This window comes from Ovis canadensis, chromosome 3 (genome assembly GCF_042477335.2).
Source record: "Ovis canadensis isolate MfBH-ARS-UI-01 breed Bighorn chromosome 3, ARS-UI_OviCan_v2, whole genome shotgun sequence".
Taxonomy (NCBI): Eukaryota; Metazoa; Chordata; class Mammalia; order Artiodactyla; family Bovidae; genus Ovis; species Ovis canadensis.
Genome location: NC_091247.1, coordinates 33,274,322 through 33,298,155, shown reverse-complemented (window position 1 = coordinate 33,298,155; position 23,834 = coordinate 33,274,322). Strand labels below are relative to the sequence as shown.

The 23,834-nt window shown below is 45.6% G+C and overlaps 1 protein-coding gene across 1 annotated transcript in view; it reads left to right on the top strand.

Moving 5' to 3' along the window:
• KIF3C (kinesin family member 3C) overlaps window positions 1-22,180 on the top strand; it is a 36,163-nt gene extending 13,983 nt beyond the window's left edge. The window contains exons 2-8 of the mRNA XM_069580262.1: window positions 5,109-5,210; window positions 5,838-5,960; window positions 7,044-7,162; window positions 7,636-7,752; window positions 18,992-19,100; window positions 19,260-19,432; window positions 19,673-22,180. Of these exons, the coding sequence (XP_069436363.1) occupies window positions 5,109-5,210; window positions 5,838-5,960; window positions 7,044-7,162; window positions 7,636-7,752; window positions 18,992-19,100; window positions 19,260-19,432; window positions 19,673-19,769 (840 nt within the window). The 3' untranslated portion in view covers window positions 19,770-22,180. The remainder of the gene's footprint in view (window positions 1-5,108; window positions 5,211-5,837; window positions 5,961-7,043; window positions 7,163-7,635; window positions 7,753-18,991; window positions 19,101-19,259; window positions 19,433-19,672) is intronic.
• The last annotated feature ends 1,654 nt before the right edge of the window (window positions 22,181-23,834 follow it).

Here is a 23,834-nt window from a genome sequence, read left to right as displayed (position 1 = left end):
TTTGTGCCAGGACCAGCCCCCTTTTCTAGCACAAGACAAGTTCTATCAGGCTGGCTTGAGTGACAGTGTAGGCTGGGCCAGTGGACAAGACTTGGCAAGAAACCAATAAGGCACATTTGGCTGTCATTCAGACCATGTCTGTGCTGGGTCCTGGCGGGTCAGGCAGAGACGTGTAGGAGCAGTGGACGAATGGAATGGGGTGATACGGGCAGTCTGGCATCTCCCAGAAATTCTCTGCCTGGAGCCCAGGCCCTGGCCAGAAGGAAAAACCCTGAAACAGAGTTCCAAGGAGGAGGCCTAACATGAAGTCAGATGAGCAAGAACCAAGACAGAAACGAATCCTGGGCATGATGGCATGCGGGTGGCAGTGGGAGGAGCCTTGGGACTTGGCGGCCCTGGTAGCGTTGACTGATGCATCAGATTCCAGGCCTGATGGGCAGCCTAAAGTCTGCCTGTGTCCAACTTCTTGAGCTGGGTGTGGGTAGCTGGAGAAGGTGGGGGCTGAATAAACAAAGAATTGTTTTAAGTCACGTCCATCTCCTCACTTTAAAATCACCAAAACACAAAAAAGCAAGCATAAAAGTTTATGTTGGAAGAGGGGAGAGCAAACCTTTGCAAGCCTGCCACAGAGCTACAGAGAATATAAATAGGAGACTCAATTTTATATCTATTGTTAAGCCAAATTGAAAATCATGATAATACTTCATGACTGTGAATAAAAGCGGTTCCATTATTTATTGCTGGCAATGGTTTTAAGTGGTAAAACTGTTAGAAAGGTAACTTGACAGTATGTTCTAAGATATACAAAATGTTTATAACTTTTTGTCCACTTCTGTAATTTCCTTCTAAGAAAATCATCTAAAAGATAAAAAATTGGGAATTTTCTGGCAGTCCAGTGGTTAGGACTCCGTGCTCTCACTGCTGTGACCCAGGTTCAACCCCTGGTCTGGGAACTAAAAGCCTATAAGCCGAGCAGCATGTCCAAAAAAATTGTATGCATAAGAGTGTTTCTTGTAAACATTAACCAGCCAAACAAAATTTCTTATAATGGGGTTTATATTATAAATTATCCACTCTAAATATTATGACTCCTCTGTCCATGGAATTCTCTAGGCAAGAATACTGGAGTAGGAAGCCATTCCCTTTATCAGGGGATCTTTCTGACCCAGGTATTGAACCCGAATCTCCTGCATTGCAGGTGAATTCTTTACTGTCTGAGCCACCAGGGAAGCTCAAATATTATGCAATCATTAAAGTAACAGAAAATTCTTTTGTTTTTAAGTTTTTGTTGGAGAATAGTTGATTTACAATGTTGTGTTAGTTCAGGAAATTCTTGAGCTATTTGATAGTGTGGAAATAGCAAGATATAAACTTATATTTTGGAGAAGGAAATGGCAATTCACTCCAGTATTCTTGCCTGGAGAATCCCAGGGACAGAAGAGCATGGTGGGCTGCTGTCTATGGGGTCGCACAGAGTCAGACACGACTGAAACAGCAGCAGCAAACTTGTATTTATCCTATGTCTATAGATATGAAAAATGATGTGTGCATACGGAAAAATCTGGGGTAAAAAGCTAATTTATATGATGAAGAATATGTGAATTTTTTTCGTTTGTTTTATTTCTGTGCTTATTTTGACATTAGTGAATTTTTTTTTCTGAAAGCAGAGAAAGACAATAAAAGGTTAAAAATATGTCCCCAGAATCCCTTGATGAACTGTGAGTTATTCAATCCAGTACTCTTGAGATATCACATTCCATAAATATATTATCTTTTGTAAAGAAGAACTTCCCTTTGTCCTAAAAATTCAAGGTATAAGCTCTTATTCTCCCTACCAGAGGTTGATTAGAAAAGCCTAGATCTTTGCTTTTCACACCTTTTGATGGTATAGTTTCCAGGTCCATTCTCTTAGCCTTTCTCTGTCTTTGCCATCTGAAGAGTCCTATTTTTTTTAAGCCCTTGCATGGTTTTAGCCGCCCTTTTCTGAATCTTCTCTCTCCTTCAAGTCCCCAGAGATGCAGTGAGAGAACTGTAGACAGTACTCCAGATTCAGCTGCATCATGGTTTTATATTAGGGTAGAATGATTTTTGTTTTGTTTCCAAAAAAGCCTTGGTGATGGTACCTGGCCAGATACTATTGGCTTTTTTAGCTGTGGCAGCATATTAAGCCAATGTATTCTGGGAACCATAGAGAATTAGTCCTCGCTTTTCCTCTTTTTGTGGTTTATAACTGACTGCTCACAGCTATCACTTAATGAAGATTTAGGATTACTTTTTTCCCCAATGTAAAACTAATTGAAGCTCATCTGCCATTTTTTGGTCCTTTCACATGGCCTAGAAATTCTCCTGCTCTTTCCCACCTGCAGGGATTTGGGGGCATCTGTGAAGTTGGCATTTCACCCTGTGCACCCTTTCTTGCATGGCTTCTGACATTTGAACATTTTTCCATCTGGAGAGATGCCTGTTTGTTTCCTTCCCCTCCTTCCCCTCCCCTTTCTCTGTTCCCTCTCCCCCTCCCCCATGGAGTAACCACTGATGTAGGACCAGTGCCAGGAGCATTTTAACCTCTTAAGTTCTGGCCACTGGCTTCCTCGTGGACTGGAATAATCTAGTCTGTCTCTGTAGAGTAGTCACACATGATTCCTCTTGCTGGAAAATGCTGCTTTTCTATTAGCAGGTTCTGCTTCCTAAAACACTGCACAGTGTCTGTGGTAGGAAGAGCCTGGGCTTGGGAATCAAGCAGACTTGGGTCTGGAGTCTCCATTTATATGCAACCGCCATGGTGTGACCTTGGATGGATTACTTAACCTCCCTGAGCTTTCATCAGAAGAATGATGGTGCTTATAGTTTGTCCCTAAAGCATGTCACACAAGTTACTGGAGGGGGTCTCAGATGCTGATTCCCTAGGCCTGTGGAGGGCCGGAGATTCTGCATTTCAAACAAGTTCTCAGATAATGCTGGTTCTGGGGACTGCAGAAAGCAGTGATTCTCCAATTTGATTGCACCCCCAAATCCCCTGGGAACCTTTAAAATCTACCGATGCCTGGACCTCACCACCTCCCTGCTGTTGCTGCTGCTGTTGCCGCCAAGTTGCTTCAGTCGTGTCCAACCCTGTGCGACCTCACAGACGGCAGCTCACCAGGCTCCCCCTTCCCTGGTATTCTCTAGGCAAGAACACTTGAGTGGGTTGCCATTTCCTTCTCCAATGCATGAAAGTGAAAAGTGAAAGTGAAGACACTCAGTTGTGTCCGACTCTTAGTGACCCCATGGACAGCAGCTTACCAGGCTTCTCTGTCCGTGTGGTTTTCCAGGCAAGAGTACTGGAGTGGGATGCCATTGCCTTCTCCCCACCACCTTCTTACCCTCCTCCATTTCCAGTTTAACTGGTGGTACGGTATAGTCTGGGATTTCCCTGGTGGCTCAGACTGTTAAAGAAACTGCCTGCAAGGCAGGAGACCCAGGTTTGATCACTGAGTTGGGAAGATCCCCTGAAGTAGGAAATAGCAACTCACTCCAGTATTCTTGCCTGGAGAATTCCGTGGACAGAAGAGCCTGGAGGGCTACAGTCCACAGGGTCACAAAGAGTCAGTTGGATATGACTGAGCAACTAACACTTTCAGGGTGTAGTCTGGTCATTGAGCCTTTTAAAAGCTCCCTAGGTGATTCTAATGTACACCAAAATCTTGAGATCCATTGCTTAAAGGGTTATGAGCAGAAATAAGTGTGAGACACCTGGCACATAGCAGGTGAGGAGAAAAGAATTATTTTCTTCCTCTTGATTCCTTGCCCTGTGCTTCTCTCTCCACCCTCATCCCCAGTCTTTAAATCAGGTAGAAAAAAGCAGGGCATCAGCTGTGGCCCTGTGCCTCCCTCACTCGAATCTTCTCTAGAGCATCTGGTTTGGGAGAAGCCCCACCTCTGACCCCCTCCAGAAGCCACCTTCAATTCCTGTCCTGCTCTGTCATCCATGATGTATGGGATACAGGGACCCCCTGCTCTCTTTTGCCAGCACTCCCTGCTTTGAGAGCCCTCAGTCGGTCAGCAACTTCCACTGGGAAGAATTCCAGTGGGGAGGCAGCCAGTTTCTTTTGGTGGCTCAAGGTGATTTCAACCTTCCAGGAGGCCTGGGATGAAATCAGAGAACAGCTGGGCAGCACCCTCAGACTAGCAACAGTGAAAATGCATTTTATGTAGTCACAACTGGCACAATTTATCCATGGCTGTTATTCTTAAAGCTTCAGATTCAGTGAGCACCTACACAATGTCTGTGCCAAGCACCAGGTGAGGGGCTGCACATAGCACAGGGCTCAGTGGGGAGACTGGTTCACCTCTTTATTAACCAGCTGCATGACCTGAAGCCAGTTGCTCTTAGCTGCCCTCCTTATTGATTGAGGTCTCTCTGAGGGTAAAGTTGGAGGCACCTGGCCAGTAACGCTCAGCGGATGTCTGCTGGCTGTCTTTCTCAGAGCAGGGGTGGCCCCAGGGTTACAGATGTGAGAGATGAAGGGTAATTGGGCTGAGACCTTGCAGTGAGTGGGTGGAGCTCAAGTCTTTCTGGCCATCTCCAAACGCCGGCTGCTTCTGGGGCCCCAAATGCCCTTCAGTGCTGGGGAGTCTTCTCCCTGTGTCTTTTCTTCTGTTTTCCAGCTGAAGAGCAGACCCTTTCCTGCTGCCTGAATGAAAGCCCCCTTCCTGAGTCAGGAGCCAGTTAGCTAAAGGGCCAGGCTGCTCAGAGACTGTATCCTGCATCTCCCTGCCTCCTGAACACCAGCTGGTCCTGGTTGCCAGGATTAGATTGCCGCCCGCATTCCCTTCCCCGGGCATGATGAACCAGCCTTCCATCCGTATCCAAAGCAAACAGATCAGGTGCCCTGTATTCTCTGAGGGCTTCCCTGCCTTGTCTCACCTAATGGTCTTGCTTACAGTGGGAGCCTTGTGCTGGGGCCCACGAGGCTAGAGGGGAAAACTTCCTTCTTGGTGAGGGTCATGAGCCCCCATCTGGGACATATCTTCTGTTCTCGCCCTGAAGGGCAGGGAAGCCAAACCTCTCAAGCTGGGGCTGCTCTGGCCCTTTGAAAACCCATCTCTTTACCCCTCTGTGTCCCCAGGCCATGGAGAGCAAGCTGCTCATCGGGGGCAGGAACATCATGGATCACACCAATGAGCAGCAGAAGATGCTCGAACTAAAGAGGCAGGAGATTGCCGAGCAGGTGGGGCTGGGGGCTTCAGGTCCCTGGGGGGTGGTGCATGGCCTTGAGGTTAGGTCTGGGGGGCTGAAGGCAGTGAGTCATCATGAACTCAGGGTCCCTGGAATTACAGGGCTGAAAACCTAACTCTGTGCATCCTATGGGTCCACCCGCCCAGGTGCTGGCTCTCCATGATGTCAGCTTCTACAGGGCACCCGATCCTAATTCCCAAACCTCCCACAAAGGTGTGAGTTCTTCACCAACTGTTTCCGAAAGCATCAAGAACCACAGTTTGTTGGTCTTACCCATCAGCTGTGATACTACACAGGAGAGGCTGAGACAGCTGAAAAGCCAATACCTGGGCATCAGTGGATGTGGTTGACGGCCCTGGAAGCCCCAGCGGTTAGGGGCGGGGTCTCCTTCCACGTGGGGCAGTGCCTGCAAAAGCATGGCCCTGTGAGCTGGGAAGAAGGTCCAGAGAGGCCTCCACTGAGGATGGGGTGGGAGCGATGGACCTGGGCTGTGAGAACCTCTCTGTGTCCTCCTGGCTCCTGTGGCCACGACGGAGCCAGGTTCCATGACAGGCAGAGCTCCCTTGGGTCTTGCCGGTATGTGCTGCTCCTCTGAGCCCTGTCCCCTGCCCCGACCTAGAAACGCCGTGAGCGGGAAATGCAGCAAGAGATGATGCTCCGGGACGAGGAGACCATGGAGCTCCGGGGCACCTACACGTCCCTGCAGCAGGAGGTGGAGGTCAAAACCAAGAAACTCAAGAAGGTAAGTTGGCACAGCAGGACCCTGGGTCTGGGTGTGTGTGAGGGCCTGGCAGTCACCTGCCTAAGGCAGGTTGTGCTTTAGCGACCCCTCCCCACTTTGCTTGACCGCTGACCCCTTGAGTTACGTTGCCTGGGTGCTGAGGTGAGGAGCCAGGGGATGCAGGGGTCTGGGTGGAATAGAACCTTTTCTCTTGCTTCAAGAGGGGCCTGAGAGGCTGGGAATGCTTTCACTTCCGCTCTGCAGGTTTGCTGCCCTCGTCCTGGGTCACTTGCCCCTGTCCTGCAGTGTCACCAGTGAGTCACTGTTTGGATAGTCAGGCACTGAGCAGGCCAGGGGAGTGGAGACTTGAGCCTGGGAGAGCTCAGAGAGGAAGCACAAGGCCCTCCAGAGATGAGAGTATTGGCCACCAGGCCCCTGTGAGGTCCATGGCCAGGGAATGGCAGGCGCATGAGCTGAGGGCCTAAGGCAGGAAGCCACAGATTCCAGCCTGGATTCTGGAAGAGCCTGGAAAGCCCTTACATTGCTGAGGTGGCTGCTCCAGAGCAGGCCCGGCAGAGGCCCAGCTCCAGCGGCAGTTTCCAGTTTCCATACCTCACGGTGTGTTAGGAATGGGACAGACAGTGGGGTCGGGGTTGCCCTCCCCACACCCCTCCTTTTGAGAGCCGCTGGAGAGGCTGGAGTGGGATAGGCCACCTTGCAAACTGGCTGAGGCTCCCCTGAACCCTGGACCAGTAGTCCTGATACTCAGGTCCTGATTCAGGCTCTTCTGCACCTTGTGTGTGACCTTGAGCAAACCTGTGCCTGAGTTTCCTATCTATAAAAAGAGGGTGTTGGACCGGAAGATTCCCCAGGTCCCATCAAACTTGAGCATTGTACGATGTGGACAGCAGCTGAGAGTGAGCGGTGTAGGAGGGACGAGGCAGCCCTTAAAATAGCCCGACCTGATGGATGGAGGGACATTCACACGGGGACCCTGGCCTCATCCTGGACTGAGCTGATGGACCCTGAGCCTGCAGGCTGGGGGAGTCGAGCCTCGTTGGGTGCCACTCCGTACTGCCTCTGAGCTGCACCTTCCCTCGCCAGCTCTACGCCAAGCTGCAGGCGGTGAAGGCGGAGATCCAGGACCAGCACGACGAGTACATCCGCGTGCGGCAGGACCTGGAGGAGGCGCAGAATGAGCAGACCCGGGAACTCAAGCTCAAGTAGGGCCCCTTCTCTTCCCAGCGGGGGCCCGCACAGCCATCTCTCAGGCTCCGGGCCTCTCCCTGACAGGCTCCTCTCTTTCCTGAAGGCTTCAGTTCTGTCTCCTCACCCATGTCCATGACCCATAGGAATGGAAGGAATGAAAGGGGGAGGGACCCATTGGAGTATCTTCTACCTCCTGTTTTCTCCTTTCTGTCCTCTGCCTGCATTAGATGAACCTTGTAAAGTGCATGCTGGGTGTTGCCCAGAAGTAACTCCTAAGGCCCTGAGTCTATAATCTTTGCTTGAGAAACTGTGATTTCCAGGCTCCATTGTTTCTCTAGGGACCCCCTCCCCCCGACTTTTTGGTTTTTCCATTTTCTCTGTTCCCTCTGCCTCTTTGTATCTTGCTTGTCTCTTCTCTTGCAACCTTCACCTACACTGCGTGGTCTCACTCCCCAAACCCCCATCTCTACCTCATTCCTGCTCCCAGGTACCTGATCATCGAGAACTTCATCCCCCCAGAGGAGAAGAACAAGATCATGAACCGGCTTTTCCTAGACTGCGAGGAGGAGCAGTGGAAGTTCCAGCCCCTTGTTCCTAGTGGAGCGTGAGTCTCCCATCCCACTGTCTGGGCCTAGGGACTCTCAAGCTCACCCCTGATTAGGGGTGGCCAGGCACTTAGGGGAGATGGAGGATGGGTTTTTTCAGGACCAAATACAGGGATCTCCATGAAGGAAGGAACGTTAAATACAGTGTCTCGTTGGTCCAGAGAATACTAGCTGGCTAACATGTGGCCAGTCTGGTGAATATTCGTTTGTCAGATGCCCAAAACAACATCAATAGATAATATTGCCAAGCACTTACTGTGTGTCAGACACTGTGGGAGACTCTGCAGACAGAAGGTCAATAAGACACAGTCAGAGCTCACAGTCCAGTGAGGAATACAGAAAAGGAACCGGATCAAGAAAGGACAGACAGGTGAGGTCTTTGTAGCCTTACTCAGCGGGGTGATTCAGCATTTCCACCTGTTTCTACGTCCTAGCTCTTAGTTTGCATCCATTGGCTGGGTGTGCAGCTCCCTCTGCTGGTGGCCCTGAAGAACAAGACTGGACAGGCACACCCAGCGAGTGACTGCCTCACCCAGCCGAACCACTGCCCCTTCGTTGAAAATCTGGGTACAGAGGTGCTCCGGAGGCAGGACACCAGTGCACTTCCCCGGCAATTCTTTATCTATCCTAGGAATATTAATACCAAGTTAGGGCAAGAGTCTCCCCAAAGCTGGAGTGGGAAGCTAATTTTAGAGATCCGTAACTCCTCACTGGAGCATCAGATTGCCTACTTGATTTGCCTACTTTCTGAAGGGCTGATCCTGCCCAAGTCCTGCAATCAGTATCTTTGCTTACTGTTGAATTATTCCATCTCCTAGCCTAGTAAGGCAAAGAGAAAGATTCAGTGTTTTCTTTGTCATTGGGAAGCCTAAAAATTTGGCTCATTCCTCAAAAGCTGCTTGCTTTAGCTTACTCTGCAGTGTTTGCATTTCCATTACTCTTTGGGAAGAACCAATCTTGACATACATACCCCATGTGTAAGTTGGTAAGCAGCCAGTTCATGAGTAAAGGACTTTTCAATGGGGTCAGTTTGGAGTTAAAATCCACCTTTCCAGTCTAAGTAGAGACCTGTAATAGTATATCATTTATTGCAGATGTTTTCCACCCTGGCTGCATCTAGAATCACCTCTGAGCTGGGCTCCAGATAATCTGATTTAAGGGGTTGTATGGGTGGATCCCAGGACTTTTGTTTTTTTAATTGTTTTTTTCAAAGCCTCCAGCTGATTCTACTGGGAAGCTAGGTTCAGAAACTACTGTTTCATTGCCACCTACTGGAGGAAGATGCTGGTGAGGTTTTGTAAGGTTATTTTGTGCTTACAAAGTTCTTAAGGTGAAAGTTTGTAGGTAGAAGAATTTCTTTACATTAGATAGAGATGGATGAGAGAAGCTCTGAAAAGGTATGTTGTGTTTTTTTTTTTTTTTTCTTACTGGCTAACTTTATTTTAAAATTTTTTATTGGAGTATAGTTGATTTATATTTGAATTTTTAATTTTGAAAATCAAGAATAATACAAAGAATTCCCGTGTGCTTTTCACCAAAATTCCCCAGTTGTTAGCATCTTGCCACATCTTGCTTGATTAATCCCCTGCCCCCAACAATTTGAGATTAAGTTGCAGACAGTCAACCTTTTACCCATATTTCCTAAGAACGAGGACATTCTCTTACATAACCACAGTACAGTGATCAGATTCAGGAAATTCTGTATTGACACCAGACGAATACACAACAAACAATATTCAATTTTAGCCAGTTAGCTCAATAATATCCATTAAGGCAATTCTTCCCCACCCACACCAGCCCACCTGTGATGGTGCATTGCATTTAATCATGCCTCTTCCTTTAATCTGGAACTGAAAAGGGATCTTGATTTGAGTTTTGAAAATTTCATGCTTCAGAGGAGTTTATTTGTTTCTCAAAACATTGTCCCTGCAATTTTTACTTGACTGCCTAAGCACATAATTCAGACTTCAAAGCATGGTGGTACTTTGCCTGAAGCTAAAATACACTTTCTGCTTAATGTGTATGAATTTCCATTCTTTATTCTGCTGCTTTTTTAAGTTTGCTTTCTTCCTTTTACTCAAATAACTTTAAAATTTTTTTAACTTTTAAAATAACTTCTCTTTTTGCAAAAATAAAGTGGTGTGCATACACTGAAAAACCATACACAGACTTAAAAAAATTAAAACAGCTATCTTAAAATAGCACATGTTAAATAATATTTAGAGTAGATACCAGTAACAGCTTATAAAATAGAAGTCCTCTACTTGGTATCTTTGCTTACTGTTGATTTATTCCCTCTCCTGCCTAGTAAGGCACCTGGAGAAGGACATGGCAACCCACTCCAGTATTCTTGCCTGGAGAATCCCAGGGACAGAGGAGCCTGGTGGGCTGCTGTCTATGGGGTCGCACAGAGTTGGACACGACTGAGGTGACTTAGCAGCAGCAGCAGCAGCCTAGTAAGGCAAAGAGAGAAAGATTCTGTGTTTTCTTTGTTATTGGAAAGCCTAAAAATTTGGCTCATTCCTCAAAAGCTGCTTGCTTTAGCTTACTCTGTAGTGTTTTCATTTCCATAACTTTTTGGGAAGAACCAGTGTACATACCCTGTTGGCTTAAATCTGTATACAGTTGTTCACCAGCCCACATTTGTATGTCTCCATTAGCAGCTTTCTGACTGGATCCCAAAAGGACTGTGTTCCCATAAAATTTTATATTAAAATTGTAAACATATAAATACTTTCACAAGCTTTTTCAAAGTTACGGTTAAGTATATTCACAACTTAACCATGCTATTTCATACAGAATCTGTATGTCCCTCTTCGGAATGCAGAATATTTATTTTGTGTAGAAAATAATCTGGGTAAGGGTAAAAAGTATTAAGGTAATTGTGACATCCCAGTGTTCTCCACTGTACTTAAATACAGTTGATATAAACAGGTATTATAGATTTCTTTAAGAAAAAATTCCAATAAATAAATAACTTCAAAAAAACTTGTTAATAAATACCAGGTAGTCAACTACATGCTATTCTGAATTACTCCTCCAAAAATTATTTTCTTTTTTAATGTCACCTGTCCGTTGTCTGATAACTGCAATAAATAATATTTATCTCAGAACTTTTTAAAAAACCACAAAAATACAACAGAGAAGTAGTAACAGATCTAGGAAGATTTTTATGAAAGCAATTTTTTTTCCATAGCAGTTGGTGGTTAAAGTAAAAACACTTTCCTCCTAATTGGAATTTCCAGATGAGATAATGAGTCAGCACAGAGCACCCCAGCATAGCATCCCCGTGTCAGAGTCACTGGCCTGGATCTGTGCCCCAAGCCCCTCCTTTCACAGCCAGAGAGGGGAGGGCCTTGGATGCAGCTTCCCCCATTTCTGGGAGCTCTGGGGCCTGAGACTGTGGAACAAGCTGCCTCTCTGGGAGGACTGGGTCCCACTGTTTGCAATATAACTTGATCAGGGCTGAAAACCTCTTCTGTCCCCAAATATATTTAACGAATGAAGGCATTGTCCCGTTTGCTCAATTCACCTGTGGAGTATTCTGCTTCACTTTGGCCTGTGGTGTTCTGGGGATGAGACACTGAAGGCTACTCAAAATGAGAGGACAAAAGCCTTGTTGGAAAGAAATTACCTAAAGTCATGCTGTCCCTCTAGAAAGCTTTTGCTGGAAGAAACATTTCCTCTCCTCCTCTAGCTGCAGGCATCTACCCCCACACTCTTCCCTGCACTTCTTTCTAAAACAAGGAGTTATTGTTGGGGAGCCCTTGAAACACACTCCTATCAACTTATTTTGGAAGTCTGTCCCTTTTCTTTTCTCTACTGTCTCTCGCTGATAAACAGTAACTTCAGGGAGGTCTGTTCCACAATCGCAAATAATTTTGGTTAAAGTTACTTTGAAGAGAAAATATTGGCAGCTACCTTCAACCATCACAGTTTTACAAGTAGGACCTTTTATGTTTGGCTTCTCATAATAGACTTTATTTTTAATTGTATTTATACACAACTGTCTTCTAAGGGTTGTATATTTGGCAGTATCTATAGCCCATGTTTTGCAGTTCAAAAATTCTATTTGTAACTTTAGCCCTTTGCTCTTTGCATTCCTGGCCACTCTAGATTCTTTTCAGAGCGTCATGGTGCAGTAGAAAGAGGCTGGATTTGGGATGTAGAACATTTGGAATTCTGGTCCCTGCTCTGCCTTGAGAAGGTTTCTTAACTTCTCTGAACCCAAGTTTCTTCACCTGCAAAGTCAGGATGATGAAACAAAAATCCCTGCAGGACTGTCAAGATTGAAATGAAATAACACGCACGTGTCTGTGTGTGTTGGGGAGGTGGGGGCCTGTTCTAGGCCACTACCTCGCACAGAGGAGATGGTCCATCAATGGTTGCTGTCATACCAATAAGCCAACATGATAATTTTGGGGACTCCAGAGAAATCAGTTTGTCATCATCCCTTACAAGTGCCATAGAAGGACAGTTTGACTTGTTGCTTTTGTTTTAGATTTTGATTTTTAAATCAGTCTGCCTCCAAGTTTAGAGAGAGCATTCCTTGCTCTAAACAGAATAAGGATAGAAGGTTAAGCTGGATTTGTTACAGAGGCAAAGTTTACCTCAGTCAGAACATTCTCAGCTCTGGGTTGAGTCCCTAGATTTATTCCCAGGCCTGTGAAAACTGAAAAAGAGTCTGAAACAAGAAGTTTTTGCCTTCCCAGGCAGGCGGTGAGCCATGCGGAGGGGGCATGGGAAGGGGGTGGGGCAGTTCAGATGAGCCAAGGGATGCTGCAAGGTGGACAGCTGACCTACAGGGACGGGGGCACCTGATCGATCATGGAGAAAAGTCAGATTTGCGGTGGTGGGTGCTTGTAAAGGACATGGAATGAGAAAACACATCCTGTGATGTTGGCTGCTGGTTTTCAGAATAGAAGAAAGGTATGGTAAGCAGACAGCTGGCAATGAGATTGGGATCAGCCTCTGAGATGGGGCTGATATTTTTAATATTAAGGGGAGAATATATATAATCTTGTGATAGAAGTTATGTGGAGAGAGGGTCCTAAGAGAACTCTGAGGATCTGCTAAGCACAGGATAACTGCTGTGGCTTTCTTTCGGGAGGGGTGGATACTCCAGAGCCAGGCCTCCATTCTGGGCTGTCAGCCATAGCCTGCTTACTACAGAGGGATCAATCATGGAAAGTAGGCCTGGGGCAGAGAGAGAGGAGATGGAAGTTTGGTGTCCCAATTACAGACTCCCCTCCCCCACCCCCTTCTTCCCTCCTGCCACCCAGAATAGCCCTGGCATCTTTATTGGGTCAGGCTGCCAATTCACACTGAGCCACGGCTCTGCTCATCCAGCCCTATTCGCTTGTCCCGTTCCCAGAGCCTGCAGCCTTCGAGGCACGCTGAGGCCCAGACAGTTGTGTGTGTGCTCCTGAAAGACAGCATGGACTCTAAAAGGAGCATTTGGGAAAGTTCAGTTCCCAGTCTCTTTCTAGTTGTATGACCTTGGGCGCACAAGGCATTTCACTATTCTGAGCCTCAGTCTCCTTTTCTGTCCCATCTGAACCTCAGGAAGTTGTAAAGTTTTAATGAGATGCAGAGATGCACCTTATAAATGATAAGCTATTATTTTACTGATTTCCCTGCTCCTCTCCGCCAAAAGCCGCCTCCCCACCTCTCAGAGGGTCCACAGCAGCAGAGCAAGCTGGGGCTTCTACAGCTTCCTCCTTCCTTCCTTTTCATCTATGAAGAGGGGTTGGTGGGAACCCCAAGTGGAATCCAGCATTCTTTAAGATAAAACCTGAGACTGTGGTTTTTCACTACTTGCTGTGGCAGAAGGCTGGCATTGTTCTGTCAGGTCCTGCACGGCTTGTTCTCCTAGTCAAGGACAGAATGTCCTATCTCTGAGTTACTCAGCCTGTTTTTTCTTCTCTTCTATCTTCTGTCTGCCTTTTGGCTTTTTTCATTGCTTGTTCATATCCCTGTTTGAAATTAGCAAGTGGAGCTGAGAATAAATAATCATCACAGCTGCCACGTATTGAGCCCTTGCGGTGTATTGTGCTACGCGCTTGTCTTGTTAAATCGTAGCAGTTCTGTAGGATGGTGAGATATCTGAAGCTCAGGGATAATAAGCTGCTTCCCAAGGTAACAAAGCCTAAGGGGTAGAGCCAACATTCAAACTTGGATCTGCCTGACTCTAAACCCTGTTAATTTTTTAGTGGAAATAACTGTCTTGTTTTCTTTCCTATTTTTATTTGTTTTGAATAATCAAATACCTCACGCTCATTAAGTTGCTGAGAGTATAAAAAGTCTAACATACTGTGAGTTGGCCAGAATATAAAGCAATGGGAACTTTCTTGTAGGTATATAGCCACTTGGGCAATATCTAGTAAAACTGAAGATGCACGTTGGAACCATTACATTCCTGGGTATATACCCCAAAGAAACTGTTGAATATATACTTAAAGATACCCATACATACAGAAGTCTTTACAACAGCACTGTGTTAAATAGAAAGGGAGAGAGAAAAAGGAATTGACCTAGATGTCCATCAATAAGAGAACATATAAAAAACATAAAATGCTGTATTGAAACCTTAAGATAATCAGTATAATTAAATTGTAATCATCTAATCTAGAGCAGCATGGATAAATATAAAAGACATATTTGGGCACACAAAAAATGTATCTGTACTATACAGTACAAAATATAGAAATAGGCATACAATACTATATATATTGTTTATGAATATATACATATATAAATATTAAAACATGCCTGACATTAATAATCACCAAATTCAAGACAGGGATTAATTCTGGAGAAGGAAAGTCTTAAAAACTGTGCCTATATTTTACTTCTCAAAAAAGATTTGGTGTTAAGTATAACAAAATGTTAAGATTTAGCAAAACTGGATGGTAGGTAAACAGATGTATATTATTTTCTGTGCTTTTCTGAGTATTTGAAATAACTTATTAGATATAAACTTATACATTTTAAAAATTGTAAAACCATCCAAAGACAATTACTATTAACATTTCGTTGAATATCCAAACTTCTTTCTAAGCATCCACACATGTATACACACTTCTTTAAAATCAAAACAAATTTCATCTTTTTATTTGCTTTTTTACTTAATATGTTATAGAAATCTTTTCATGGCTACATAAAGCCAAAAACAGTATGACTGCATAATATTCCTTCACATGACTGAATAATTTAACTTGTCCATTCTGGTGCACATTTGGTTTGTTTCTAATTGTTTGTACTTGTAAATAATATTGGAGCAAACATCCCAAATTTTTGACCCCATCTCTGATTATTTCCATAGGGAAATTCCTAGGAATGGGAATTTGGGTCAAAGAATATGCATGTTTTAAAAGCAAAGCCTGAGTTTTGTTTTATAAGTAATAGCTTTATTGAGATGTAAACTATACATAAAGTTCACCATTTTAAAGTATATTATTCAGTGGATTTTAGTATATTCACAGTTATATAACAACACCACTGTCGAATTCCAGAACATTTTCATCACTCCAAAAAGAAACCTTAAACCCATTTGCTCCCTAGTGTCCCCATCCCTAGAAAACCACCAGTCTATCCACTTTCTGTCCCTATGGACTTGCCTATTCCAGATAGTTCATATAGATGGAATCATACAACATGTGGTCTTTTATATCTAGTATCTTTCACTTGGCAAAATGTTTTCAAGGTTCTTCTACGTTGTAGCATGCATCAGTCCTTCATTCCTTTTTGTTGCTGAATAATATTCCATTCTATGATATTCCACATTGTGTTTATTTTCCATAAATGAATAGTCATTTGGCTTATTTCTACTTTTTGGCTATTATGAATAATTCTTCTTTGAACATTCATGTACGAGTTTTTGTAGGGCATATGTTTTCAGTTTTCTTGACTATGTATCTCTAGTAATGGAAGTACCAGGTCATATGGTAACTCCATGTTTAACTTTTTGAAGAACCGCTATACTGTTTGCAAAGAGGCTGCGTCATGTTATATTCCCACCAACAATGCCTGGAGGGTCCAATTTCTCTGTGTCTTCGCCAACATGTGTTATTATCTATCTTCCAGGATTATAGTTATCCTAGTAGTCAATGAGATATCATGAAGTGGTATCTCACTGTGGGTTTGATTTGCATCTTCATAATAACTAATAGTGTTGAGCATCTTTTCATGTGCTTACTGGCCATTATATATTTTCTTTGGAGAAATGGCTATCCAAATCCTTTGTCCAGTTTTAAACTGGATTATTTGTCTTTTTATTGTTGATCTATAAGAGTTATTTACAGATTCTAAATACAACTCAGAATAGCAAGGAGAGATAAGAAAGCCTTCCTCAGCGATCAATGCAAAGAAATAGAGGAAAACAACAGAATGGGAAAGACTAGCAATCTCTTCAAGAAAATTAGAGATACCAAGGGAACATTTCATGCAAAGATGGGCTCAATAAAGGACAGAAATAGTATGAACCTAACAGAAGCAGAAGATATTAAGAAGAGGTGGCAAGAATACACAGAAGAACTGTACAAAAATCTTCATGACCCAGATAATCACGATGGTGTGATCACTCATCTAGAGCCAGACATCCTGGAATATGAAGTCAAGTGGGCCTTAGAAAGCATCACTACAAACAAAGCTAGTGGAGGTGATGGAATTCCAGTTGAGCTATTTCAAATCCTGAAAGATGATGCTGTGAAAGTGCTGCACTCAATATGCCAGCAAATTTGGAAAACTCAGCAGTGGCCACAGGACTGGAAAAGGTCAGTTTTCATTCCAATCCCAAAGAAAGGCAATGCCAAAGAGTGTTCAAACTACCACACAACTGCACTCATCTCACACGCTAGTAAAGTAATGCTCAAAATTCTCCAAGCCAGGCTTCAGCAATACGTGAACCATGAACTTCCAGATGTTCAAGCTGGATTTAGAAAAGGCAGAGGAACCAGAGATCAAATTTCCAACATCCGCTGGATCATGGAAAAAGCAAGAGAATCCTTGAAAAACATCTATTTCTGCTTTATTGACTATGCCAAAGCCTTTGACTGTGTGGATCACAATAAACTGGAAAATTCTGAAAGAGATAGGAATACCAGGCCACCTGACTTGCCTCTTGAGAAACCTGTATGCAGGTCAGGAAGCAACAGTTAGAACTGGACATGGAACAACAGACTGGTTCCAAATAGGAAAAGGAGTACGTCAAGGCTGTATATTGTCACCATGCTTATTTAACTTCTATGCAGAGTACATGAGAAACACTGGGCTGGAAGAAGCACAAGCTGGAATCAAGATTGCCAGGAGAAATATTAATAACCTCAGATATGCAGATGACACCACCGTTATGGCAGAAAGTGAAGAGGAACTAAAAAGCCTCTTGATGAAAGTGAAAGAGGAGAGTGAAAAAGTTGGCTTAAAGCTCAACATTCAGAAAATGAAGATCATGGCATCTGGTCCCATCACTTTATGGGAAATAGATGGGGAAACAGTGGAAACAGTGTCAGACTTTATTTTTTGGGGCTCCAAAATCACTGCAGATGGTGATTGCAGCCATGAAATTAAAAGACGCTTACTCCTTGGAAGGAAAGTTATGACCAACCTGGATAGCATATTCAAAAGCAGAAACATTAGTTTGCCCACAAAGGTCCGTCTAGTCAAGGCTATGGTTTTTCCAGTGGTCATGTATGGATGTGAGAGTTGGACTGTGAAGAAAGCTGAGCGCCAAAGAATTGATACTTTTGAAGTGTAGTGTTGGAGAAGACTCCTGAGAGTCCCTTGGACTGCAAGGAGATCCAACCAGTCCATTCTAAAGGAGATCAGTCCTTGGTGTTCTTTGGAAGGACTGATGCTAAAGCTGAAACTCCAGTACTTTGGCCACCTCATGAGAAGAGTTGACTCATTGGAAAAGACTCTGATGCTGGGAGGGATTGGAGGCAGGAGGAGAAGGGGACGACAGAGGATGAGATGGCTGGATGGCATCATCGACTCAATGGATCTGAGTTTGGGTGAACTCCGGGAGTTGGTGATGGACAGGGAGGCCTGGCGTGCTGCAATTCATGGGGTTGCAAGGAGTCAGACACGACTGAGCGACTGAACTGAACTGAACTGAAATACAACTCATATATTGCATGGATGATTTGCAGATAATTTCTCCCATTTTATAAGGTTATGAAGATTTACTCCTTTGTTTTACCTAAGAGTCTTATAGGTTTAGCACTTACATTGAAGTCTATGATTAATTTTTAAGTTAGTTTTTTATGTATGGTACAAGGGAAGAATCCAACTTCGTTTTTTTATGTGTGTGGCTATCCAACTGTATCTGTGCCATTTGCTGAAGAGCCTATTCATGCCCCATTGAATAGTCTTGGTCCCCTTACAGAGAATCAGTTGCTTGTAATAAATATAAGGGTTTATTTCTAGATTCTTAATTCTGTTCCATTGATCCTTATGTCTTATGCCAGTATCACACAGCCTTCATTACTGTAACTTTGTAATTTTTTATTTTTTTATTAATGTATAGTTGAATTACAATGTTGTAATAAGTTTTGAGGGGCTTCCCTTATAGCTCAGTTGGTAAAGAATCTGCCTGCAATGCAGGAGACCCGGGTTCGATCCCTGGGTCAGGAAGATCCCCTGGAGGAGGAAATGACAGCCCACTCCAGTATTCTTGCCTGGAGAATCCCATGGACAGAGGAGCCTGGTGGGCTACAGTCCATGGGGTTGCAAAAGAGGGACACAACTTAGCAACTAAGCCACCACCAATAAGTTTTGAGACTGAAAAAATGTGACTCTTCTCCCTTTGTTCTTTTTCAAGACTGTTTTGGCTATTTTGGAGCTCTTGCATTTCGAGCCTGAGTTTCTAATCATTTTATTATATTAAAACCTATGAAAGAAAATGAAAAGCAGAACCACTAATTAATGGTTTATTGTAGTATGTGAAGCCAGTCTGTGAGTCTGACAGCTAAAATAAGATTGGATTGCCTTTCTTCATTCCAGTCTTCAGTCAGACCTTTTCACTGTGGAAAAAAATGGAAGCAACAAAAGTGAAGAAATGTCTTCTTGTGTTATTACTCTTTTGAGTTGTCAGATTGTATTAGAGCAAAGAGAAGCAAATTCCAGAACTCGCAGTCTGTGCAGCCTCCTGACTACCTGAATGATACGTAATCCTTCATGATATCATTCTCCCTATGTGTTCAGAGGAAATTGATTTAAAATATAGCCTCTTCCCTACAGCAATAGCAGCCAAATGAAGAAGCGGCCAACGTCTGCAGTGGGCTACAAGAGACCGATCAGCCAGTATGCTCGGGTTGCCATGGCAATGGGGTCCCACCCCAGGTACAGGGTAAGAAGCTGGGAAATAGAAAGGGTGGGTGGATGCCTGCAACGGCTGCTTCCTCTATCTGCCTCATCACCCTTGCTACTCCCATTATCTCCCCGAGTGCCCAGAAGAGGCTGGCCATAAGGCCCAGGGCTCACCTCTGGCCTGATATTCCCGCCACAGGCTGAGAACATCATGTTTCTGGAGCTGGATGTGTCCCCGCCAGCGGTGTTTGAGATGGAATTCTCTCATGACCAAGACCAAGACCCCCGTGCACTACACATGGAGAGGCTGATGCGGTTGGACAGCTTTCTGGAAAGACCTTCCACGTCTAAAGTCCGGAAGTCCAGATCCTGGTCAGTATCATCATGGTCAGTGTGGGCAATGGACTTAGCGCGGAAACCGCAGTTGGGGAGGTCGGGGGCTGGTGGACACTGAGGAGGGTTGTGGTTGTACCCAAAGGGCGTGAAGGGAGACTGATAATTGGGGCTGTGGGGGCTGAGTTCCTACAGCGACAGGATGAGGGAAAGAAAAGTTCTCACTTTTTTCCGTTTCCTGCACCCCCCAACCCCCCAACCTCATCTACACCCCTGCAGGTGCCAGAGTCCTCAGCGGCCTCCACCTCCCACCGCACACGGCTCGCTGGCCGCCGCTGCTGCTCTGCGCCCCACGACAGTGCTCGACCACGAGTGACAACCTTCCGTCGGGCTTGCCCCGTCCCCCCCCCCGCCCAGACCCCCAGGGACGGGGTGGCCAACCCTGGCTCATCTCGCTGCCGCTCGGTGTGCGTGCGTGCGTGCGTGTGCGTGTGTGGGCGCATGTGCGTGTGCGGGCGCATGTGCGTGTGCGTATGTTGGGGGAGGGACCCCGGCAGGCGTGCTTCTGCCGGCTCTTAGCCTCCTTTATTTAATTAATGTTATTTATTCGTGGAACTCAGTTCGTGTGGGAAAGGAGCCCTCGCCTGACCCTGCTGTGCTCACCGCCCAGCCACCACCTCCTCTTGCCTTTAGACCCCACCCCGCTGCCCCAGTCAGCCCTCACTCTCCTTCCGGTCAGTTGTGCCCAGAAAGGAAGACGCAGGTGCCTGTGTGCATTTTTTTCTACCTGGCTTGTCCCGGAATCTCCCATCTCCTGTGCCGCTGGTGAGCAGCTGCTGAGCGCTTTCTGGGACTAGAGAGATAGAAGATGTGTGCTGAGGCCAGAAGACATCCATCCTGCCGATGGTGACCGTGTGCTTCGGGTGGACGGAGAGCCCCACTCTCCGCTTTCCGGGCTTCAAACAGCCTCTTTCCACTTCTCGGGCTCCTTACCAAGGACTCCAGTGACCCCATCTGCGCAGCCCATGCTTTTCAGCTTTGGCAAGAACTCATGGCTTCCCGAACTGTTTACTGCCCACCTTCCCAACTCAGGGAAGGGAACTGTGAACTGACCAGTCGCTGCCTCCTCGGGACCTCTGGGATATGGAACAGTAATGGAGACAGTGTGGACAGTCATCAAGGGACGTCCATTTGTTTCCATTCCCTCTGAGAAGTCACTTTGGCCGACAAGGAATCAGGCCAACTCTCCATCTTTGAGATGCTGCTGCTTCCAGCCCTCATCATTCCCTGCAGCTGCCTGTATCCCCGCTACTAGTGGGAGGATCAGTGTCCTCCCTCTGGCTAAGCAAAGGCACCGGAATCTGATGCTTCTCCCCGCTCATGGAGCACAGGAGATGGAGACCCAGGCACAACCTGCCAACTCTGCCCATTGCCCCTGTTCCTGAATCAAATTTGTTGGGCACTGTTTTGTTGAGAAGACTGACCCTTCAGCATTGTGCAAATTGGTCCCTAAGGAAATCCTTTCACTTCCTTTTGTGACATCCCAAGATGTCTCCGGGTATCTCGGGTAAATTTCTACCAAAAAGAAAGATAAATTGTCATTGACTTACCTTTTAAGTGTATATTTTGGTGGAAGAATGAAGAGGTAGTCATGAATGAAAACACATAGTTTGGGACTGAAAAACGACCTAATATGGAGTCTCCAGTTACTAGAATATGAGGAGTTTAGTCACTGGGGAAAGGCATGAAGCTGACAGGGCTGCTTGAAATCTGGTGTGTGGGAGGTGGTGGTGGGGAGTGGCTACCTGGTTATTCTCTTTCCATCAGGAAATGAACCCTTCTTGGACACAGCTCAGTTTCTACCCTGAGGACCAAACTGTGGTTTGGTTTACTTCAATGATGTTGTCATTGCTGCTGTAACTATGACGCCAGGTGGTTGGGCCATTCATTTTCCACTGGCTCCTGTCCTTCAAGGAAACAACGTTTTTCATCAGAGCCCAGAAGATGGTTTGAGACTCAGGATTCAGATCAGAGATTCGGCTGTGGCTAGGATAGGAGTGGTGTGTAGAAATTTTCCAGGTGGCCTGGGCGCAGAGGGACCTCCAGGCCTGCATTGAGCAGCCTCTCCCAGTGATCTCTTTCTTGTTTGTGGATGAAGCCTCATGTGTTACCCTTATTCATCACTTGGACACATCGACTGCATTGTCTGCTCACTTGACCCTCACAGTCTTATAGCACAATGTACCCAACTTCCGCACCCTCAGTTGGAGGGCTGGGCCCAAGGTGTGGTCAGAGGAGGAGTTCCTGCCTGCAGTTTGTGTATGTGTGTGTGCGTGCGCGTGTTTATGTGTGTGTGTGTGTTTACCTCCACAGGGGACACTTTACACTCCGTGTAAGATATGCTGGGAACAGGGCCACCGGGGTAGCTGGATCTCAGTCTCTCCGTCTCTCTTTCTCTTCTTTTCCTTTTGATGTATCCAACACTTGGTTGACAAAGTAAGGGCCTTGATTAGGACCAAATTTCCATGTCTATTGCTATGGTCTTTATTTAGGACAGCGATTAACAAGGCAGTGGCCCATTCTTTTCACTCTATACAGTTGACGATACAGGACATATGTAATATATAAATATATATATAAAACATTACCCTCTGTCTCCTTGGCTTAGGATGAGATCTCTCTGTCAAGCTGAAATGCACCTGCAGCTCAATGCTGCCAGCAGCCTGCAGGCCCCAGCCCTGTTCAAATTAACACAGTCGATAATAAAGGAATGAGTATCGTTACAAAGTTGGTTGCCTGCCTTCTCTTCCCTTTGACTCTTTCTGCATTTCTTTTTTATGGTCTCCCTTCTTTCTCTTCCGTGGTTTTTTTCCGAGAGGGGTTCAAGAGTACTTGGAGCCCAGCGGGAGTGATCAGCACCTGGGAACACTGGCTACTTCATAACAGGGGCTCCATCTGAGCAGTGGGGCCAAAGGGGCAGGACTTGGGCTCTAGGCTGAAGCCTGTGCCCGAGTTATGGCAGCAGCTGTTCGTGTTCTAGGCTAGCAGTCCCCTTCCAGTTCGTTTTGAGCTATGAGCAGATTTCAGAACTGCCTAGATGCTGTCCACATTAGCTGTCAGTATCATTTCACAGCTCTGCCCCTTCTGTTTCTCTGTTTATCAGCCAAGAGATTAAAACGGGCAATAATGTGGGAAAAGCACATCCGTATGCTTGGCACATGGTGGGTACCGAATTAAAATAATTAAAAACTAGTTTCCTCTCACCCTGTCTTCCCAAGGCCTCTTTTCCTCCCTCTGAGTTCGTCTTGTAGTTCCTTGTAGTGTGGCAGTCTTAAAGGAAATGAGAAGTAGTTGCTGCTAAAAAAATGTAAAGCCCAGGGAGTTACCTGGCAGTCCAGTGGTGGGGACCAGGTTAGATCGCTGCTCAGGGAACTAAGATCCCACAGGCCCCGTGGCACAGCAAAAAAATATAAAATGGTGATATTGATGGTTTCCTGGCGGGGCCTCCTTCCTTTACTCTGGGCTCCAGCCCTGAGATCTAAGGGGGTTCTGGGGCTCTGCTGCTTTAGGGATTTGTCAGGTATTTTTAGGTATCGATAATTTGCTGTCATGCTAAATCTCTTCAGTAGTGTTTGACTCTTTGTGACCCTATGGACTGTATCCCCCCAAGCTCCTCTATCCAAGGGGTATGGACTGTAGCCCGCCAGGCTCATCTGTCCAAGGCATTCTCCAGGCAAGAATACTGGAGCTGATTGCCATGACCTCCTCCAAAGAATCTTCCTGACCCAGGGATCGAATCAGCGTCTCTTATGTCTCCTGCATTGACAGGCAGGTTCTTTACCACTAGTGCCACCTGGGAAGCCCAATCTTTATACACCTGTAGTTCTCCCAAGTAGGAGTTATTGTCCCTAGTTTACAGAAGATATAGGGAAACTTGGCCAAAGATGTGGGCTTAGTGATGAGGCTGTGAAGCCTGTAATATTTGATTCTGTGCCTCATCTCACTAGCCCATCTGTACCTTGGAACTGATAGGCACCCTACATGTTCCACAAGTAGTGCAAGCCTGGGACAAAAGGGAAGAGTGGTGGGAATAAACCAAATCTCCAGACCCTTATTCTTGAGATCCTATTTTAAAGCCACGCATTCCTCCTATTAGCTGTGGGCTCACTTGAGTGGCTGAGCTAGGTGGTTCCAGAATTCCAGTGAAACAGCCAAAGGGCAGAAGCTTACCCTTGGCTGGGGTCTCTTGTAGACAGCTTTGTTGTTGATAAGGCAACTGCCAGGTTTCTTTTCTTCCTGGGCACCTGATCTCCACAGAGTCACTTCTTTCTGTTTTCAGTTGCCTAAGGCTAAGTGTGTGTTAATTAGAACTCTTCCCCACGACTAAAGATTCTCTTAAGCTGGCCTGAACAAAATAAGGACACTCAGAAACATGCTGTGG